Source organism: Primulina eburnea, chromosome 5 (genome assembly GCF_022965805.1).
Source record: "Primulina eburnea isolate SZY01 chromosome 5, ASM2296580v1, whole genome shotgun sequence".
Classification (NCBI taxonomy): Eukaryota; Viridiplantae; Streptophyta; class Magnoliopsida; order Lamiales; family Gesneriaceae; genus Primulina; species Primulina eburnea.
In genome coordinates this window covers 7,258,846-7,279,650 of record NC_133105.1, presented here as the reverse complement: position 1 = coordinate 7,279,650, position 20,805 = coordinate 7,258,846, and the positions used below count along the sequence as shown (strand labels likewise).

At 33.9% G+C, this 20,805-nt stretch overlaps 2 protein-coding genes across 2 annotated transcripts; one reads left to right on the top strand and one right to left on the bottom strand.

Moving 5' to 3' along the window:
• Positions 1-4,312: 4,312 nt before the first annotated feature.
• LOC140832808 (uncharacterized) lies at positions 4,313-7,967 on the top strand. The gene is made up of 5 exons (XM_073197013.1): positions 4,313-4,573; positions 4,989-5,425; positions 5,579-6,791; positions 6,890-7,036; positions 7,326-7,967. Exons 2-5 carry the CDS (start codon positions 5,369-5,371, stop codon positions 7,793-7,795), a joined length of 1,887 nt encoding a protein of 628 aa, XP_073053114.1. The 5' UTR covers positions 4,313-4,573; positions 4,989-5,368; the 3' UTR covers positions 7,796-7,967.
• A 553-nt stretch (positions 7,968-8,520) lies between these two features.
• LOC140832809 (probable pectin methyltransferase QUA2) lies at positions 8,521-16,442 on the bottom strand. The gene is made up of 9 exons (XM_073197014.1): positions 16,121-16,442; positions 14,760-15,492; positions 14,540-14,666; positions 13,665-13,905; positions 11,802-12,027; positions 11,384-11,556; positions 10,482-10,785; positions 9,614-9,752; positions 8,521-9,027 (listed from the first exon to the last, which is right to left on the bottom strand). The coding sequence occupies exons 2-9, from the start codon at positions 15,482-15,484 to the stop codon at positions 8,863-8,865; spliced, it is 2,100 nt and encodes a 699-aa protein (XP_073053115.1). The 5' UTR covers positions 15,485-15,492; positions 16,121-16,442; the 3' UTR covers positions 8,521-8,862.
• Positions 16,443-20,805: the final 4,363 nt, after the last annotated feature.

Below are 20,805 nucleotides of genomic sequence, written 5' to 3'. Positions count from 1 at the left end.
AGAGTAATTAAAGGCATTTAACGACAGCGAAACATATTTACTCTTACACAAAAAATTGATTCAATCATTCAGCACCAAAAAAAATCCACATGGTAAAGGTAATATTTCTGAAATTTACCAAAAACACTAATTACGGTTCTATCCCAAAAACAAACAGTAAAATTGATTCAAACTCATGTTATGACAATTTCAAAAGAATATCCAGTGAAACCCACATCGATTATAACCCACTGACACAAGTAGTCACATAAATTCAAAATTTAGGTAATCAAGGTTTTCATCAACCGTCATAAGTCAATACTGATATGTCACTATACATGATGAATTCACGAAACAAACATCAATATGCATGTCCTAAATATGCCTCCAATATGATGAATTATCGAAATGTCAGGCAGTGTAAAAATTGTGCAGTGTCTGAACTTGGTGTTGGCAACACCTCCTGGCAACACCACTGAGTTTTAGTCAAACTTCCATAAAATTTTATTTTGATTCAGAAATGGTAGCTCACACACTAGAAGAACGGTCTTCAATGGACTCCTCTAGGTAGCTTTTTCCATTTTCTTCTAAAATTTTTTTTTTTATTTACCTCTTTTCTGTTTTTCTCCTTTTGCTCACATTTTCCAAGTCATCTTTTCACTTTAGACAAGATCACGATTTTCATGAATGTCCTCAACTACTCAATGCCTTGGATTTGAGCAAAATCTATTTATCAACATACGATTGGAAGTATGAACACTCAGGGTAACTTTCAGAAATTTGCCTTCACTGTTCAGTCATTGCACAAATAAATAGGATGATTATGAATATGCAGTATGCCTAATATCCTAGTAATGGTCATGCACAAACGGATGTTGTCTCTGGTGTTGGCAACACCACGGACAACACTGAACAAATGTTTTTAAAAGTACACACATGCTGAGAGATTTCTGAAGATTGGAAAATCTCTCAAAATTCAAAGGTTTCGTGAATATATCATCCAATTGATTATCAGTCCTAACAAATTCCAGTGAATTATGCCTTTTTTCAACCAAATCTCGAATAAAGTGACGTCTTATGTCTATGTATTTTGTTCGAGAGTGTTGAACAGGATTCTTAAAAACGTCTATAACACTTGAGTTGTCACAATATACCATCATGTAATGTTTAACTTTTAAACCAAGAGAAAAATTCAACTCTCCTACCATGCTTATTTCAAAGTGTGAAGACATACACTCAACAAAGTTATCAACAAGTTTTTGTGATGAAGAATCGAAGATAATGTCATCTACATAAACTTGACAAATCAGGATATCATGCTTCAATTTTTGAATAAAGAGAGTTTTATCAACCTCACCTCGTTTAAAGCCCAGATGTATCAGATTGTCAGCTAACCTACCGTGCCATGCCCGTGGAGCCTGTTTCAGTCCATACAAGGCCTTATTCAATTTTTAGACATGATCCACGTGGTGAGGATCTTCAAATCCCTTAGGTTGACTGACATAGGCTTCCTCATTCATAGCCTGCACACATTCAAATGTGAGTTCATCAGAATCAGTATCCTGGATTTCATGATTACCTGAGTCATTGTGAGATTTAGCATTGAGACACAAGGATTTTGAAGTGGTGTTGCGGCCCGGTGTTGCAACACCAGCGGCAACACCGTGCGGGTTGACTTGCAGCCAGCATTTTTCCTTCAAAACAGCAGTATTCTTGGATAATATGTTAATCGGGATTCTGTTAAATTTCCTGAAAAAAAAAACAACAATAAACCAGAATCAATCACTTAGTGTATCAAGCGTTGGCTCTGATATCACTTGTAAGGAATTGTTGTTGTGCAGGAAATAAATATAAAAACATTATTATAATGTGTGTATCAGAAGTTAGTGTTGTGTCCGGTGTTGTCAACACTGTACGCAACACGGCAGCGGAAGTTAAGTATTTAACACACAAATATAACTTTAATATATTAACACCAGATTTAAATTATGCACAAGTACGAATACTTGTGCGGTGCCTAATGGCAAAAAATTCACTAGAAAAATTATGTAAATCGTTTACACCAAAAACAACAATACTAGTGAGAAAACAAAACCAAATTCCTTGACACTCCAAGGAATTAAAAATGCATCAAAACAAACCAATAAAAACTAGATGCATAAAATAAAAAGCGTGTTGCTTAAAACCAAATGACGACACTCTTCGATCAACACTCTGCGTCAGTGTTGTTCTTGAGTGTTGGCAACACCAATCGGCAACACGGTATAACAGTGAATCAATCACACAAACTTTTCACAATCTGAACTCTGTGTGTGCACTCCCGAAAACCTCCAGCAGATCATCTCCACAACAAAGTGATCACACGATCACACAAAAACGCCTCAACAAAATATAGGTTCGGCTTTTGTATTTTTCTTTTATGTATGCGCTCTTCTGCCGACCTCACGAAAGCGTCACATCAAAGGACTCACACGAAAAGCTTCGACTCTCCAACTCTCTCCTCAAGACTTCTCTCTATCCCACGCGCATGACGGCTACAAGGAACTCAATATTTATATCTAATGCTTGACCTAAATATCTTTCCATAAAAGAGTCCTACAAAATATAGAAAGAAGATTTCATTAGATATAAGAACCTTTTTTAAACAAAGATAAAATATCTTAGAGATACAAATCACATTAAAAACAAATCATATAATATATAGAATAAATCAATCAAGATTTTATCATCTAGAAATAAATCAAATAAGATCTCATAATCTAGAAATAAATAAATAAAATATTTTAGTCTAGAAAGGCAAAATCTTAAATTGATATTATCAATTTAACAAAATAATAAAGGAATAAAATATTCCTTTCAATACACAATAACAATGTTGTTATGGTCAAAATCAAGATTATTAGTGTTTGCACAACCTAATAATGTTCACTCATCTATCCTTATTCTTATTTTATATTAAATAAATAAAATTTAAATTTTATTTGATTTTGTTCACACAATTTAAATTATTATTATCTAAAATAAATAATAATATCATTTTTATTTTTCTTTTAAAACTATTTCTCTTATTTTACAAATGCAATTTATTTAAAACTAAAGATTTATTATAAATTTTAAATGAATGACAATTTATTAAACCGTTGGTACAAAATCAAACATTGAAACTTTATTATTTTTTTTAATTGTTCTTATTATTAAATCATCGATTAAAAATAAAAATTTTTAAAAACCATATTTTTAAATAAAGAATTAAAAATATGGGGTGGGACAAGCCCATGTGGGCGAGGCTCCCACCCCCACGACCTTTCAGGCAGCATGGAAGCACAAGTCCTCAAAGAATTTGGAAAAATAAAAAATAAAAAATTGGCCTTTCAAAATATAGAACCTTCAGCTGATGTGGCAACATCGGCTTGAACGATAGGTTCGATGCTACATGTGGGACAGTGCCCACACATAATTTGGATGGACAAGATTTACATACATATGTGATTTAAAAAAAAATTAGTGGACTCCATGTATGTGTGACTAAATTTGAGCTCTTGATTTTTTCATAAGGGTAGTGTCTCTACATGTAGGATGAAATCAACCGGCATCGAACATCGTAAACGTATTAGTTTGAACATTAATGAAAACGATATTTATTTAAGAATAATAGTTTGCAATAATTAGATAATGAATGGCATGCAAGTGGACATCAGGGTGAGATTTTTACATTAACTATAGAAATTGTAAATACATGTATTTAATTATTATTACTAGAAATTGAGGATGATATTAAATTAACTTACTGATATAATTTTTCCATTTATTTTACTTATTAAATATATGTGAACTAAAAAATTATTAGTTATATATTGAAATAAAATATACTAGTAAAAATTATATTATGCGTGCACCCTATAAAAAAAATTGATTGACTAGATTTTTTTTAAAAATATTCTAAAAAGTCTATTTTATTTTTTGTTTTAAATTGAATGGTTTAAAAAATAATGTGTGATTTTTGTGAAGGAAGAATTTTGAGAAAAATACGTGATCTAACTGGATTGTGTTTGGTTTGAGGAATAGATCCAAAAGAAAGCAAAAAGACAAACGATGACAAACATGTACAGTTATTTTCTAGGCAAAAATTTGTGTGAGATGATTTCACAAGTCAAATTTTGTGAGACGGATCTTTATTTAGGTAGTCCATGAAATAATATTGCTTTTTATGCTAAAAATATTACTTTTTATGATGAATATAGATAGGGTTGATCCGTCTCACAGATTGAGATCCATGATACGATCTCACATGTGACCTACTCTATTTTCTATTGTGAAACAAAAGCATTGGCAGTTGATTCCTCCGCGTGGACTGCGCGTCTGCCTATGTGGCGTAAATTGTCGTATTTTAGGAGTGTCTCCCTTCTTCTTCCAACCAACCTCACACACACCTTTGCCCCAAACATCCGCCAACAGTCACGTTGTCCCTTCATTCACTCTCCCCCAAGAATTAATTTCATCCGGGTTCTTCTTTTTTTCTTCCGGAAAACAGGCAGGTCTTATAAAGAATCTGATCACGATCAATCATCAACCTGGCAAACCTTGTATTCATTCGGTAATACTTAATACGCATGCAGTTTCTTCTCTTTTTTATGCCACTGTGACTGTTCATTTGTTCGTCGTCTAATATTCGACGTGTTTTCCATGTCAAGAAAAGTAGATATTGAGGGGCTATGTTTCTTGGTGTTTCTAGCTTAATCTATTAGTAGCTTGCTCGATGAAAGTTTGTTTCTTGATGTTTTTTTTTTTCTGGAAATATAGAAAAAAGTTGTTTTCTTTATATTTATGTGTGTGTATTATAAAAGTCGCGTATGTAAGAACTTTCAAGAAAAAGACTTTCTTTTTTCCCCAAACAAATTGGGGTCCCAGCTTCCTTGAATTTGTTAGCGTTAAATATCTGGTGGTTCCCCGGAATTCTGTGAAAATGGGTTTTCTCATACCATTTATTTTTTTTGGTTTTGTCTCTCCAGGAATTGTTATGGTGAGCCTTCAGGAGATGCATATCTGAGTTTCTCAGTCTGGCAGAAGCTCACTTACTGAAGTTTTCTTCCTGCTTGAAATGGGTTGGGACGCAATCAAGTAAAGCAGGCTTTGAAACCTCAGTACTCTACTGTCTTAATCGGTTTTCGTCATTGCTTTGGCAACTGCCCGTTGATTATGGCTAATTTTTATCAGATGTGATCTCTATATTGATTAAGCTGCTTTTGTTTATTCAGCTGAGAGGTTTATTTTTAGATGTGTACTAGGTTTGACAGGATATTACGTGTGTTAGTTCTTCGAAAGAGAAATGATGTTTTGGTTTGAATTTCCTTTTCTTCTGGAGGATTTGGAGTGAGTTTGTCTGCCGATAATGGCGTTTCTTAGCTGCATATGTGCTTCATGGAGGAATAAGAAAGATAAGAGTAAAGTAAGTATGATTATTTTTTTCTAAATATTCTCTCCTTTCCTGCATTGGTTTTTGCTTTTCATTTTCCCTACTTGCTCTTTCAATGTGTGTGCTATTGTTATGTTCATCCCCTAAGCTTAAATTGTGTGCTTCTTCGTTTTCCCCATTGTTTAGGGAGACAATGGATCCTCTACACCTATTGGCAATGGAAAGAATTCCGAAACTTTGCCAGTAAAGCTTGAGCATCCCCAAAAATCTCCGGAAACTTTCGAGTTGAGATCAACTTCTTTTAATCACGACAGTCCACTTGCAGCTGATCGTGGAGAAGTGCATTATGAAGGTGGGGATGAGCAGGAGGATTCTTTGCAGATGAAGAGGGACAATTCTGATTTTGATTTAGTGTCTTACGTTGTAAAATCCAATGAAGAAATGATTGGTGTGGACTTTGATGATACATGTGATAAGATGCAGAACATCGATATCGAGGAAGACTTCGAGGCAATTGGTAGAGGACATGTTAGTGATCCTGGCACGGGGAAAGCAGAATTTTTGGCTTCTCCGAAACTTAAGCGATCCTGCTCCGATTTGGTTATGAGTAAAACATACCAAGAGCTTGCAGAGCACCTAAATCTTGCAAAATCTAAATCGTACGAGGATATGCAAAGATTGACTGAAAGGTTCGGAGAGGGTATTTTTGAAGGGGATACAACAAGCCCAGTTACCGTTATGACACAGAGAAGTGCTGACAAAGTAATATTGAAGAAGCATTCTTCAAGTCAAATACTGCCCTCTAGAAGCAGGAGATTGTGGTGGAAATTGTTCCTGTGGAGCCACAGGAACTTGCATAGATCAAGCAGTGCAAAGCCACAGCCAAGTTATATCAAGCATGCTATTAATCTTCAAGGTGGCTACTCTTCAGATACCATAGAACCAAAACGTGGAATGCAGTCGAGCAACTTTGGACTTCCATGTTCACCGAGTAATGAAGTAATCGATAAAGGAGAACGTGAGGTAAATGATCAGACATGGGACAGACTTTATGGAGTGTCTGGTATGTGGCCTCAAAATCAGTGGGTTGCTTTCCCTACGGAATCATCCTCTCCTTTGGCCAGAGTCGATGAGTGGGTGAAAGAAATTTCGGTACTGCCACCATATCAGATTGAAAATGACAATCACAATGGAGATGATGTTGAATTTCCTCCCTCTCCTGATAATGGACGTCCACCTAAAAGCATACCTGAAGATATAACGCATGCTAAAATTGTTATACAGTCTTTAAATGCCTCATCAACTGTGGCTCATATGACAGGCATTATGCTTAAAATTATACCACCGATTTCACATTTTTCTGCTCTTCGATCCTTGAATTTGTCTGGGAATTTGATAGGTATGTCATGGAGCCTATTCAAAACCACAAGCACTTGAACTGTTACCACGATCTTTTGATTTCTTAATGATTTATAATTTGTCACTCTCATACTACAGCCCATATAACTCCCGGATCTCTTCCAAAGGGTCTGCACGTGTTGAATTTGTCCAGGAATAAGATAAATACTATTGAAGGTTTGAGAGAATTGACTCGGCTGCGAGTGATTGATCTCAGCTACAATCGGATTTCTCGAATCGGTCAAGGTATATATTCTTAATCAAAGAATAGAGTATATTGGCAGTCTGGTTTGTCCTGAATATAGAAATTATCCTGAAGTTTTGAATGAATATAGTAAAACATGTTCTTAAGGATATTAAAAAAAAAAATCACGGCTGTGGTAAAATGGACGTAGCTCTATAGTAACTATACTAATATTCCATAACTATCTAAGTTTCGGGATCAAACCCTTTGGTGGCATTGATGTAACTTACATGTGATAAAAGTTAGCGACGAAAAATATCTAATGAATCTCTTGGTTTGGAATGTTATCAGGATTATCGAACTGTACGCTTGTTAAAGAGCTCTATCTTGCCGGAAACAAGATTAGTTATGTTGAGGGGCTGCACAGGCTTTTGAAACTGACTGTGTTGGACTTGAGCTTTAACAAGATAACCACAACAAAAGCACTCGGTCAGCTTGTTGCGAACTACAGTTCGCTGATAGCTCTAAATCTACTGGGAAATTTAGTTCATAGCAATATGGGGGATGAACAATTGCGAAAAACTGTGCGCAGTATCCTCCCAAAGCTAGCTTTCCTAAACAAGCAGCCCATAAACCCACAGAAGGCTCGAGAAATCGGGGCAGATGCCATTGCTAAAGTAGTTGGAGACAGCAGGCGTAACAAAAGAAGAAAAGCAACTAGGAGGGCAAGTCAAGGGACCTCACCGGGTACTGGTTCTCGTAGAAGAAGCAGTGCCACTGCTGCACAGACAAGCAGGTTGAGATCGGGGGTTCGTCTTTGAAACCTGCATCATGCATTCAAGGACGAGGAATGATTTGTAATAAATTATGTTAATTTCGATTTCGTCATTTGGTTGAAATCAGTGTTACCATACAGGAGGAGCTAATATACCCAACTAATGCAATTGGACGAACACGTCATTTTGCATGTGAATATACATCATATATCGTTTATGTTGTTCCATTGTCGAGAATTTACTAAGTATGAATCCCTCGTGAATTTAGAGCAAAAGTATTCACATGAGATGCAAAATAAAATAAAAAAAATCTTCATGTGGAGCAAAACATTTGCATGAGATGTCTGTCGGAACATGAATTTGTAAGCTTTTTACTGACCAAATGTAATTTAGAAATATCAACCGAGTAATAATCGGAAATAAACTTGTAAATAAATTTCAGTTCAATTTCTTCGTCTGACTGGAGAAAAACAAAGTAACCCCCTGCATGCATCTCCGAGCATGGGAAAAGCAAGCTCATGATCATCATTTTGACCCGAGACGGACCCAAAAACAACGAGGGGTGTAATCGCCACACTACTCTTGCACAACTGAAGTAAATACAAACACTATAATAGTTGAAGTGATAATTCAACAGGACATAGAGGATGAAATCGCAAGATTCCAAGAAATGTGAGAAAGGGATGTACGCCTCTCTTCCGAGGCCTGACAAACGCACGGCGAAGAGAGCGCGAGGATAGGAACACTTGGAGGGGACAAGAAACGGCATCTAAGATTAAAGCACTTCTATACAATAATAATAGATAATTCTTTGTTTATTGTGTAACATTCTTCACAAATAAATTTCATCCTATAATTGTTCTCTTACAATGAGACATCACAAGGAAAACAAGTGTATAGCACTATATCATTTTCACTTTCCCTGTAACTACATGGCGCACCCCTATGTCCTTACGGCTTCATAGGAGTTGTTGGTTGTCACACCGCATTTTCGACTTTTGCCTTCAAAACTTTCATTCCAAACTTTATGTGGAACTTATGGTGATAAATTTTTATCCAAAAATGAATGTGAATATTATCATCTACAAATATCTTTAGCTAACCAGCATCTTTCAGGACAAGCTAGCTTGCCTTTTGGAGAAAGGCTTCTGGCAGATTAAGAGTTTCTCATCACTGTTGCTTTCAATCTCGACAACTCGTGCCTCCCATTTCAGATGTGTTGTGAGAGATCTAGCAAACTCAATTAGATGAGCAGCGTCCCTTAAAATCACCCATCCCTGCATTTGATTGTTGATTAGCACAACAAAAGACTGAAGAATATGAATAAATGCAAATGGTAATCGCAAATAACCAGACAGATTTCATGATCATTGAAGGATTTAGCTGGAGATACCCTTGATTAATAATTAGAATCAATTTGCATGTATGCCATAATTCATAAGCAGCTAGGCGGAATGAATCAACATGTGCAAAAAACCATTCATTAATTCTCACTTAAACTTGAGACGTATCAAAAAAATTGAATCAGGACTTCTGATATAATATGTGGTCTTCAGATTGATCCAGAAGAGGTTAGCTTTCCATTTGCATGCTTCAATATCAGGGACAGATCTAAAACCAGATCGATTGTGTGGCTAAAATCAAATTTATTACACACATTCATCTATAATGATGTCAACTATGAGAGTTCAAATATAAATAGTTTGTTGGGTGAGGTGAAAATAAACTTAACAAAAGCATAGCCATTATTTTTACCAGTCTTCTTTCCTGTACATTATAAATGCATCTGTATATGCAAATTAACTCCTTCATATCGCAAGAGAATGAACTCTAGCCTAGATTAATTTTTTTTTAATCAAATACCTCTGGACGAAGCAAACGATCTATCTCAGTGAGCAGATCAAGCGCCTGGCATTTGGGATGCTCGGTAAATTGAAGGGAGATTAGCCCTTGAGCATGGACCAAATCATATGTTCTTGGATATGTTGGAAATGGTTCACACCTGGGCATGTGGGAAATATGTCACGGTAAAGAAAGAAAGTGGTAAAAAAATAAAAATTAATTACAAAATGTCAACGAGAAAAAAATAAGCAAATGACTGCACTTAGTTCAGTTCACTCCTATTATATGTGGGGGTTGTTTATCAATAATCATTTAATCACAAATATATTTCAGGATGCTCAAGGGCAAGGGCGATACTTCTCTCTCTGGAACACCTTCTTCTGTTTTGTTGAGGGAAAGAACAGAAAAATAACCATCACAAAGAAGAAAAAAAATTTACATTTGCATTTATAGTGCAAACCAAGATATAATTTCTTAGATTACTCTATATTCTTAAAGCACCCTTTGAAGAATGGCAACGGCTGAAAGGAGAATGAAAGACAGGCGCAGAATGCATGTTCGATAATTAATGTTGCGATCAAATTCACAATTTCCAATGTTATCTAGTTGCACAAGGAAATATAACACCAAGGTTCATCAGACGAACCGGGAAAAGTTTCATGAAGATTTGATTTTAAAAAAGATATATATCTCTGCAAGGAGGAACGCAGCTATCCTCTGGTAGAAAGTGGCAAAAGAAAACACATTTTCTAAATTTTCAACAGCAACAAATTCAGAAAATCAAACATGTTATAACACAGGATCATATATAACTTGAAATAGGATTGATAAGTAGTAATCAGAAAATAAAAAACAATTATAGTGCCATAAAATAGAATGTAAAACTTACCAGTCATGTTGCACTCCAATAAAACCCCTGTCAACTATTAGAGGCAGACTGTTAGGTCCTCTTGTAGGGACAACATTCATCACCCACACAGATTTTCCAGTTTCTAACAAGGCAGCATTGAAACCACCAAGACGAGCATTCATGTCTAGCACATTTCTCAGCATGTTAAAAGGTGGCGAAGGATCCTCATCTCCAGGTCTCTTCGGGTGATCAGAAAATATTAGTGGTGACAGCAGAGACCAATAATTTTTGACTGCTGATTTCCAGTTAATAGCATCTTGGGCAACCTCTTCTGACTGCAAACCTAACATGAAAAGCAAAGAAAGTCATCATTGTTTTGCTCAATTAAAAAGCACAAGCATGAGGCGAGGATTTCTTAAGCCTTTGGATATTTATGATGCAGTAAAATATCTAGTGTGCGGATCAACTCTTTCAAGATGATACAATAAACAAGGTAAAATCTTAGGGTAACTGATTGACACTCTGCAAACCTAACATGAAAAGTAAAGAAAGTCATCATTGTTTTGCTCAATTACAAAGCACAAACATGAAGCGATGAGTTCTTAAGCCTTTGGATATTTATGATGCAGTAAAATATCTGCTAGTGTGCGGATCAACACTTTCAAGAAGATACAACAAAGTAAAATCTTAGGGTAATTGATTGACACCGTCTGAGGTCACAAATACTACAAACCTCAATGAAGATTGAGAATTACAGTGAAAAACTTTAAGGCATGGAAAACAATATGTCCACCTGGTACAGGTCCTTAAGTAAAATATAATCTTACAATAAGTAAAGTTAGCCCAACCTTAGAGTCTGCCATAAAAACTAGGGGGTAGTTTTTGTATTATGCCCAGCCTCAAGGGATTGCAATTTACTCAATACGTTAAACATATATTACCATGAATTTGAAGTTCAGCAGAGCTCAGCGTAGCCTGGGAAGGCCATTTTCTTCTTTCTTCGATAGAGATCCAACGACGGCTCTGTGTTCCACTAATGCATGACTGGAGTGGCCGGTAATAAGGAGACTCGATGTCATGGACCTTGCTACAGAGAGAAGGAGAAGCAGTTTTCCTGGAAATACAATCAAATGGTTCTTTCTTAGGTGTGATGGTGTGATGCACCACTTATATTTATTCTCGACATCTTAATTTTGTTCCTTTAATTTATCTAATCCACGATCACCAAAATAGTTCCGCAACAAGTAGCATGTTTTCAACATAAGTTAAACATACAAATAACGCTGTTCATCAGGGACAGGTGAGATTTATATAAATTCTAAAGACACGAAAAAGTAGGTGATTCATCTGTAGCCTTGCCTTGCTGAATAACATTTCTTCTCACTAGTCTTCTTCCATACAACAGTCTCGTCTTGCTGCGGCAACATCTCCCAGCATAGATTTTCTGCTAATGACCGCACTGCATTCCACTGTTTCAGATTAACCTTATTGCGAAGGGATCGCTGGGAATTTATGAGTGGACTAGTCCAGACAAAATATCCACCGGGCCGTAACAAACGATTGACCTCAAGCAAAAATATACCATCTGCACCAAAAGATGAGAATTACTAAACAAAAAAGGATTATTCTCAATTATGATATTATCACTAAACTTAAAATAGAGCTATGATATATGAATTTCAAATCAAACATGGATACAGGGTACTACACTGTATTTGACACAAATTTGAATAGATAAAGCATATGCTTTTATGTTCGGACATGGGCAGTGATGCTTGATGGCAAGGCAGCAGGGTCCAGAATTAGAAATATTTTAGGCGTATACTCTTCTCCTATCAAGAGCGTACAGTGAGCCCAAAAGAGGTTTCCAACCGTTGACTACACATCCATGTTTCTGAGCTTAACAGCAAACAGCAAGTTCCAGAGGGAGATCCTATCCATGCTGATAAGGGAAAGTTCTATCAAGACCAGTAGCTGCAATTTAAATTAAATTCCACAAAGTTGTGGAGTAAGATATTCCTATTCTACAGGCACGTAGCAACAACAGATCCCACCTCAAAGACACAGACTCATATGATTAGCATAGATATCTAAAATGGCGGGCCCTTTAATTACTTGTTGAAAGAGCAGAATACTAATTCTCTAAGGCTTAGCTACTTGAATAACAAATAAAAGACAGCCAGGTCTCAACGAAGAGTGATTTCAAGGGGGAGTACAATATGAACTTCGCCGATTATTGTTCTCTAACATAAGAGAGCTTTAAGTTCAGTGCTTCAAATTTTTAAGATAGATCACATTCATTTTACTAAAAAAAATCAATCCTATATGGACCTCTAATTTTCAAATCCAAGAGGGTGTGCTAATTACAAATCAAAAGCTAGTTTCAAGTTTGACAATATAAAAAAGGCAATTAAATGAATTAAAAATGTAGTCAAACTAAGATATGTTTCTCTTTCTGTGATAAGAATATAAGATGATCATAGACAAAAATGAAACGGAAGATTTTGGCATCCGATTTGACCACTCTGTTATACGCCTTTCTTATTTTTCTTTCAGCTGGCCCTTGAGCAAACCAGGAATTTGGCCAGGTTGATTATGGAACTCCTTAATTATTTAACCTATTCTTTTACGACTTCCATTTCCCTCTAAGGTAGAATCTGAGGTAGATATGTGCCTTGAACTTCATGATTAACTCTTGATATCAATATACACAAGTCCAACTTTTTAGTTGAACTTCCGTGTTTATGCTACAGCTTCCAAAGGAACTAGGGCTTCTATGAAATTAAAAACAAAATAAAAATAAAAGCTTAGGTTGTTGCAGTTTCATTTTCTTCAATGATAAAAATCCTTCGTTTACCTCACATAGCTGCAAAAGTTCACAATATATTTGCTCTTTAAAACCCAAACTTACTGCGTGCTTGAAATTTTTTACTTATTATATCATAATAAATGCAATATTCTCATTGTTAGAAAACCCATACAGGTGCCCACACGGTAGTAATCATTTTGAATCCTACAAATTCTTTCATGCATAGCTGTTACCAAGAACTATTCTGATATGTATAGTTTAGATGGAGAATACTAACAAAAAAATAATCCATGCAGATTTAATATTAACTTTTGCTTGTTAGCAGCACTTCTTCCACAAATAAGGAACAACTGAGATAACAGAAGAAAGAAAAGTATTTTTTAAAAAAAATCAAAATTACCATAATAGAGTACCTTTTGCATCCCAATCAACACGACATCTTGCACAATGTATCATATCAAACGAAAGGGACGGATATGGTAACTGCTTTGACGTGAATGAGCCAATCATTGCTGGAAGACCTCTTTCTAGTGTTAATTGAACTTGACTGCCTGAAGCCTCATAATTTGCTATACACATGGTCAATAGTTGGTTGGAAGATAGATGCGCCCCAAAACTACCATAACCACATTCTATGTCCAGGATCGTCCGAACCTAAAATTAAAGAGATAAAATAGTTATATTCTTGAACATACGATACATGATTTCCAAATTACTACATAAAATAATATCCAGCACTCAAAATATGGTGTCGTCAAGATAAAGCTGATGTAGCGGCTCAAAAAAAATCACATTTCAAGTTATCACTTCAAGGGTGCATGGCTCATAAGACAATTAAGTTAGCATTATGGATCCAAGTAAATTCACAACGAAGGTATCACTTGGTAAGAAACTTAAAAAAGCACTCTCCGGAAGCTTTTAAATTATATCCTACATAAATCAAACTGCCAATCTTTAGCAGGGCTACTAAATAAGTGTAGAATGGAAATCTAGAAATTTTCATTTATAATTCCTGGCATGCCTATTGATAATTTTAGTGATCTTGCAACAAAGTACTCCGCAAAAAACTGTGCTTGTTCGGAACTTCTGATGCAAAGCTTTCAGACAGGGGAGCAAGATAATGTTTTTGGTAGTGTTGAACCAACAACAGAGTGTTATCTAAACCAAAAATGCTGGGGGATCAACTGCAACAGGTGCAATTCAAAGAAGCAAAACACACAACGCCATAAAGTAGTCAAATGATGTAGAAGGTAAATCACGCAAATAAAGCATGGCACTGTCAACTTACTCCAGCTTGTAAGTAATTATCATTTTTTAGTCCAATAATTTCTGCAATTTGATGTGCATAGTCTTCAACATCAAATGTAGAGGATACTGAACGGAAGGAAATCTGGTCTTCATCTAACATCATCATCCTGCAGTTAAAGATGGAGAAGAAATTCCAATGAAGGACCTGAATGACAAATACCAGTTTTTACCAAGATTACAAAATCAACTCTTTTACTCACCTTTTGGTTAAACTTCCCGAAGATAGCACCTCTTGTGCTGTGATATTAACATTTGCAAACCAGATGACATCCTTTCCAGCAGGCCATCTGAGTGGAATCTTATAATTGACAGGTGTAAGAACCAAACAGTTTTGCTTGAAGCCGCCTTCACAATGACGGTTGTATTCTTCACCATTGGAAAATCCCAAAGCAAGATTTTCCGATACATTGAAGCAAGGGACATAGTTTTCCGATTCCTCCGAACAATAATCCAATTCTCTCATTCTTGAAGAACCAAGAGACAGCTCCCCAATCTCATGAAACTCCGAGTACAATTGCTCTTGAAGTCGCCTATATCCATGAAATATTTTCCCTCTAGTCATAGAGGTTATAGAAAGCGTCCACCAGAAGGAACCAGTAAGAGCAAGAATTACAATCACCACTAAACTGAATTTGAGCAGAGAGATTGTCACTTTATGCCTACTCCTCAGAGTCCCAGGGCTAAATGGATCAGAAACGAATCCATTCTCGCTCAAGCCGTGTTTCGAAAATAATTTATTCGGAAAAAGAATTCGAAGAGGGGATTTGATAGATAAATATGCATGATCACCACCGTTGGTTCGAGTCCGGTCCATATCTTCCTTCTCGGCCCTTTCTTTCATCTGAGAATCTTCCCACAGATCATGACTGTTCCCTGAGAATCTCCCACCTCCACCTGACACACCTCGATGGAGAGGACGTGACATTTTACAACCTAAGAGACCACACAAAAGAAGGAATCGTTAAAGAACAGAAGCACCATATGGGCCAACCACAGAACATAAAAACATCTTTTTTAATCACTTATTTTAAAAAAAACAGCTAAGCCGAGATGAAAAGGCAATTGATATATCTCTTCCTAATTGCATTTTTAGATCCTCGACGTCGTAAAAAGCCACAATCCGTGATCTTTAAAAAAGCAATACTATATTAACCCAAGAGAAGGAGATTTTCACTGTACATGTAACGTGAACTGAAAAGCAGAAATAAAATATACTCAGTATCCGTCAAAGAAACACACCATTTAACAATAAATTTACTAGATTCACTCCAAAACATAACTAAAATGCCCAGGATTCGCCTTACCCACCAAGGAACAGAGAGAATAAAAAAATCAAGCTGGATGGAAGCAGAATTCAGCTGAGCTCAATCGCTCAAGGCAACCAAAACAAACACCAGAGATGATAACAACCCACAAAAACAAATTTAGATCAATATAAATAAATAAAAAAAACCATTAAATACGTCATCTTTCCACCTACGATTCAAAATCGAAAAACAACAAAAGAGAGCGGTTCCAGAAAAAAACAACAGTTTTTTTTTCTTTCCGAGCATTCATTCACCTTGAAAGATGCAAATTCTGCTGACGCTTAAACAAAAAACCCTCCTCGATTTCAGCCTATCCTAATGCGGTTTTTCATGAATCCACACAACCCAAAGATTTGGCCTTGCCCCACCTCCTCACCTCACCTCACCTCACCTCACCTCATTGTTTGATCTCTCTTACACACACAATCACCCACTCCCCGAGCTCCCAAATCCCCCTCACAGCTGCACAATCTCCCTCACGCCAGTTGGGACTAGTTTTTGGAGAGAATCCGAGTGAGAAAACAGCTACAATCAGAGAAAATGGGAAGGAGAATATCATCTGCCAAGCTCACACGTCCACACATACATATACACACAGTAAAATGTGTCTATTTGTACCACGGTGGATCCAATCTCAGCCGGGGTCGCGCGTGAAAAGACAATTTTTTAATCGATTAATTAATTAATTATTTGATCCCACAATTAATTAGTGTTGATATAAAAATTATTTAATATTTATATAATAAATATTATTTTAATATTACATTTAACTAATATATTATAATAGTAAGGTTTATTGTTACAAAATAATACCGTGAAATAATTTATTATAGAGTCGTAAATATATTATGCAACATTAATATCGCGCCAACTACCAATTTGTATTTTTAATTTCTTTTCGTCGTTAATAAATAATATGGGACTCTATAGTTCAACTATAAGCTTTCATATTCAGAAAAAAAAAAAATATATATATATATATATATATACTAATTTAAATATGTAAATATATTATTTTGAATACTTTATAGACCCGTGTAGATTTCAAATTGTTCTCGCACAAATTTAATCTCATGCAACTGTTAGATATTAATTTTTTAATATTTTTAATTATAATAATTTAAAAGGTATATATTTCAAGCTTTTTAATAAAAACTAATATTATAAAGTAAATTTTTTAATGAAATGAAAACCCATAATCACTATCTTTGATAAACTTATCCAAAAAAATATTGGTTAGAAAAATCAAATATGTGATTATTGATCAAATATTAAGATAACATACGCGGAGTTCAATGAAACACTTTCTTTTACAAATAATATATATATATATATATATATATATATATATATATATATATATCAATAAGTTCATATTCAACTATTTGATATATAATTTGATATGTTTTCTATCTATCAATAAGATGTTACTCAATTATTGAATATACAATTTGATGTTTATCATCATATCTAACTGGTGGGTGTCACCTTATCCGTGGACACATAGATAGACAACGAATAATACAATAAAACATTATATATATATCTATATATATATATATATATATATATATATATATGAGTGAGTCTCATGTGAGACCGTCGTACGGATCTTAATTTGTGAGACAGGTCAACCCTACCGATATTCACAATAAAAAGTAATACTCTTAGTATAAAAAGTAATAATTTTTCATAGATTACCCAAATAAGATATCCGTCTCACAAATACTGCCCGTGAGACCGTCTCACATAAATTTTTTTCTATATATATAATGAAGTATAACTGGACCCGAATAGGACGCAAGCTACTAATGAATTGAGTTCAATCAAACATTTACTTTTATTTTACCTTATTGAACCATTTAATTAATTGCGACATTTAATTAGAGAGAGAATAAAAGTGGATGTGGGAGGAGTGAGCATTAATCTATGGGAAACATATCATGTTGACAAAAGAACTGTATGTTCATCCTTTTTTTAGCAATATTTTCTCATCTAATATATCTTAACAATGTGAATTTCATGCAAAAAAAATTTATTGTGTGATAATCCCGTGTGTGTGTTGTGTGTGTGTAAATCGATTTGTTTTTTTGTACGGCGAAAAGTGTCGAATATTTGATCTGTGTGTAGGTAAAAACTTGTGTGTGACGGTCACACGGATCGTATTTTGTGAGACGGATCTCTTATTTGGGTCATACAGGAAAAAAAATTATTTTTTATGCTATTGTGAACATCGGTAAGATTGACATGTCTCACATATAAAAATTCGTGTGACCGTCTCACAAAAAACGTACTCCTATGTGTATATGTTTGTGTATATGTTTCTGTATATTATATAATTTTTAGTAAATTGCCAAATAATTTGCTTATTGTTTCTTGCAGTTTACATCACTATGTTCATGTCTTGGTTTTTTTTATCTTTCAATTTATAAAAGAAATTTATGTGATATGATGTGATCGTTTGATTGTGAATTTTGCTAACTTAATGGTGTATTTTAGATTTTAGGATAACTTCAAGTTAATATAACATTTTTTTCACTCAGAAATTTTTATGAGATGGTTTCATTAATCAATTTTATAAGATGGATCTCTTATTTATATATCTCATGAAAAATATTATTTTTTATATCAAAAAATTACTTATTATTGTAAATATAGATAAAATTGACTCGTCTTACTGAGCTTTCTTAATACTTTCTACTTGTGATCATAGGAAATAAAAAAAAATATTTATTTTCTTAAATTAATATGTAATTTAAACAAAATGGTTAAGCCTTAGCAAATTTCATGGAAAGTTTCAAATCGATCAATTTGATTCTTTCCCCAAAATGTGGATTATAAATGTTACTTCTGAACAACTTTTTTGTTTTTGGTAGTTGGTGGTAGTCATAAATATCAGCTCACGCGATAATTCGCGTGCACAATAATTTTAACACAGCAAAATTTTTAGCAAATAATTAATTATTTAAGTAAATTTATTTTATAATTTAATTTAATAATTTTTTATAATAATTTTTATTGAATATAAGAAGGGATAGTTTTGTTTTGTCCATTTATTAAAATAATAAAATTAAATTTTCTAAGGGATTAGTGCATTATTATATAGTATAATATATATATCGGTATAATATTATCTCTTCATATATCTCCATCTTTTTTATTAAGAATTTTTTTTTGTATTTTATCAATTAATGAGAATGTAAAGTTTAGTTTTCTAAAATTCTTTTATTAAATTACGTTATCTCCTAGATACGTTTGTTGGATAAATAATTTTATATAATGCAAATATTTTATTAAAATGAGATTAAGACATCATATCTATTTTATCAAAAAATATAATTTGTGATAACGATTTGACTCTTTTATTTATCATGAAACAAAAGCTCAAACATCACGGTTAGACGGTTCTCTCAAAGATCTATTATCTTTCCAACAATCGCACTTCTAACAATCGATGAGAATCGAATAAGTGATCTTAAATCTTATCAATTATAAGATCAAAATTTTGATATTTGACCAAAAGTTATAGATGATGATAATTATGCAAATATAATATTTTAAATCGTATAACAGTCAAAACGTCATGATCCGATCGTTATCTCAGTAAGAACAATTATTACATCATAAGATCATGAATCCAATGTTATATACTATGTAGAGTAGGTATCTCGTAAGTCAACATTACCGATATTCACAATAAAACGTAATACTTTTAGCATAAAAAATAATATTCATGAATGACCCAATTAAGATATCTGTTTCGCAAAATATGATCTGTGAGACCGTCTCAGATAAGTTTTTGTTTATTACGTGCGATGGGCTTATTTCCTTGTATCATAAAATAAACGGGTTTTTAAAAGTAAAACTGTATGGTAACTCTATTTAATGCAATTCCGTTCACATTTAGTTATGAATTCCGAAATGGAAAGGAGCCAGAGGGTGTCTTCGGTGTCTTTACTCTTGCGTGTCCATCCGTCTCCACTCCCAACTTTTTATTTTAAAATTTTTCGCCACAGGTAAATATTTACTTCACTTTTCATCATTTATTTCCTTCTCTTCTCTTTTTTTTTCTTTAAAAAAAAAATTGGATATTTCTTCAACGATTAGTTATAATTTTGAGTTCTCCATTATTTTATTGTGAGACGAATTACAATAAAAAATAATATTTTTATGAGTGGTCAATAGAAGATCTGTCACATAAAATTGATATATGATACTGTTTCACTAAAAAAATTATATTCTTTCTTGTATATAATTGGTGTCAGAAAATCAAATAAATTATGAAAATAGAGAAAATTTAAGATACTAACCTTAACATTACCATAGAAATACGATGAATGAAGTCTATTTTAGTACTTCTTAAAAGCCCATTTCACCCTTGTTCTCATTTGTTTCATGTCAATGTTTCCATCCAAATTCAAATCTAAATCCAAAGTATATTTTATCTGCATAAATTGTATATCAACTATATGATATGTAGATGACATATAAATATTTCTGATATCAAGATCTCAAGTTTGAGACGAGATTTTGGATTCGATTATCAACCATAACATAATACCTTAACAGCTCCCAAAATAATTATAAGATATAAACATACTTTTATATAATTGTTGATGATATTTATTTGGTCCAAGTTAGCATTTTATTAGATCTTGAAAGTAGGACAGCTTTGCTTATTTTGAGTATCAGCTACGAAATACAGGCTCAAGAACTTAAACAATTAGTACCTAGACAGATAATGGAATATATTTATTTATATATAAAAACTTGTAATTGTATCAAGAATAATCGTCATTACAAAACTGATTAATCAATAAAAAAACTCACCATTCATCCAAATAAACAATGGATGGGTGGAAAAAACAAAACAAGCACTTTTATGGGCTACTATATTAGTCGAGTTACTAACATGTGCAATTTCTGAAATTACTGATAT

Coding starts and splice junctions, on each gene's coding strand:
- LOC140832808 (XM_073197013.1), top strand. CDS start 5,369: ATGGCGTTTCTTAGCTGCATATGTGCTTCATGGAGGAATAAGAAAGAT. Junction 5,426..5,578: donor ATAAGAAAGATAAGAGTAAA/GTAAGTATGATT, acceptor CCCATTGTTTAG/GGAGACAATGGATCCTCTAC. Junction 6,792..6,889: donor TTTGTCTGGGAATTTGATAG/GTATGTCATGGA, acceptor CTCATACTACAG/CCCATATAACTCCCGGATCT.
- LOC140832809 (XM_073197014.1), bottom strand. CDS start 15,484: ATGTCACGTCCTCTCCATCGAGGTGTGTCAGGTGGAGGTGGGAGATTC. Junction 12,028..13,664: donor TGTTGATTGGGATGCAAAAG/GTACTCTATTAT, acceptor CTTTTGGTGCAG/ATGGTATATTTTTGCTTGAG. Junction 10,786..11,383: donor TGCTGAACTTCAAATTCATG/GTAATATATGTT, acceptor TTTTCATGTTAG/GTTTGCAGTCAGAAGAGGTT.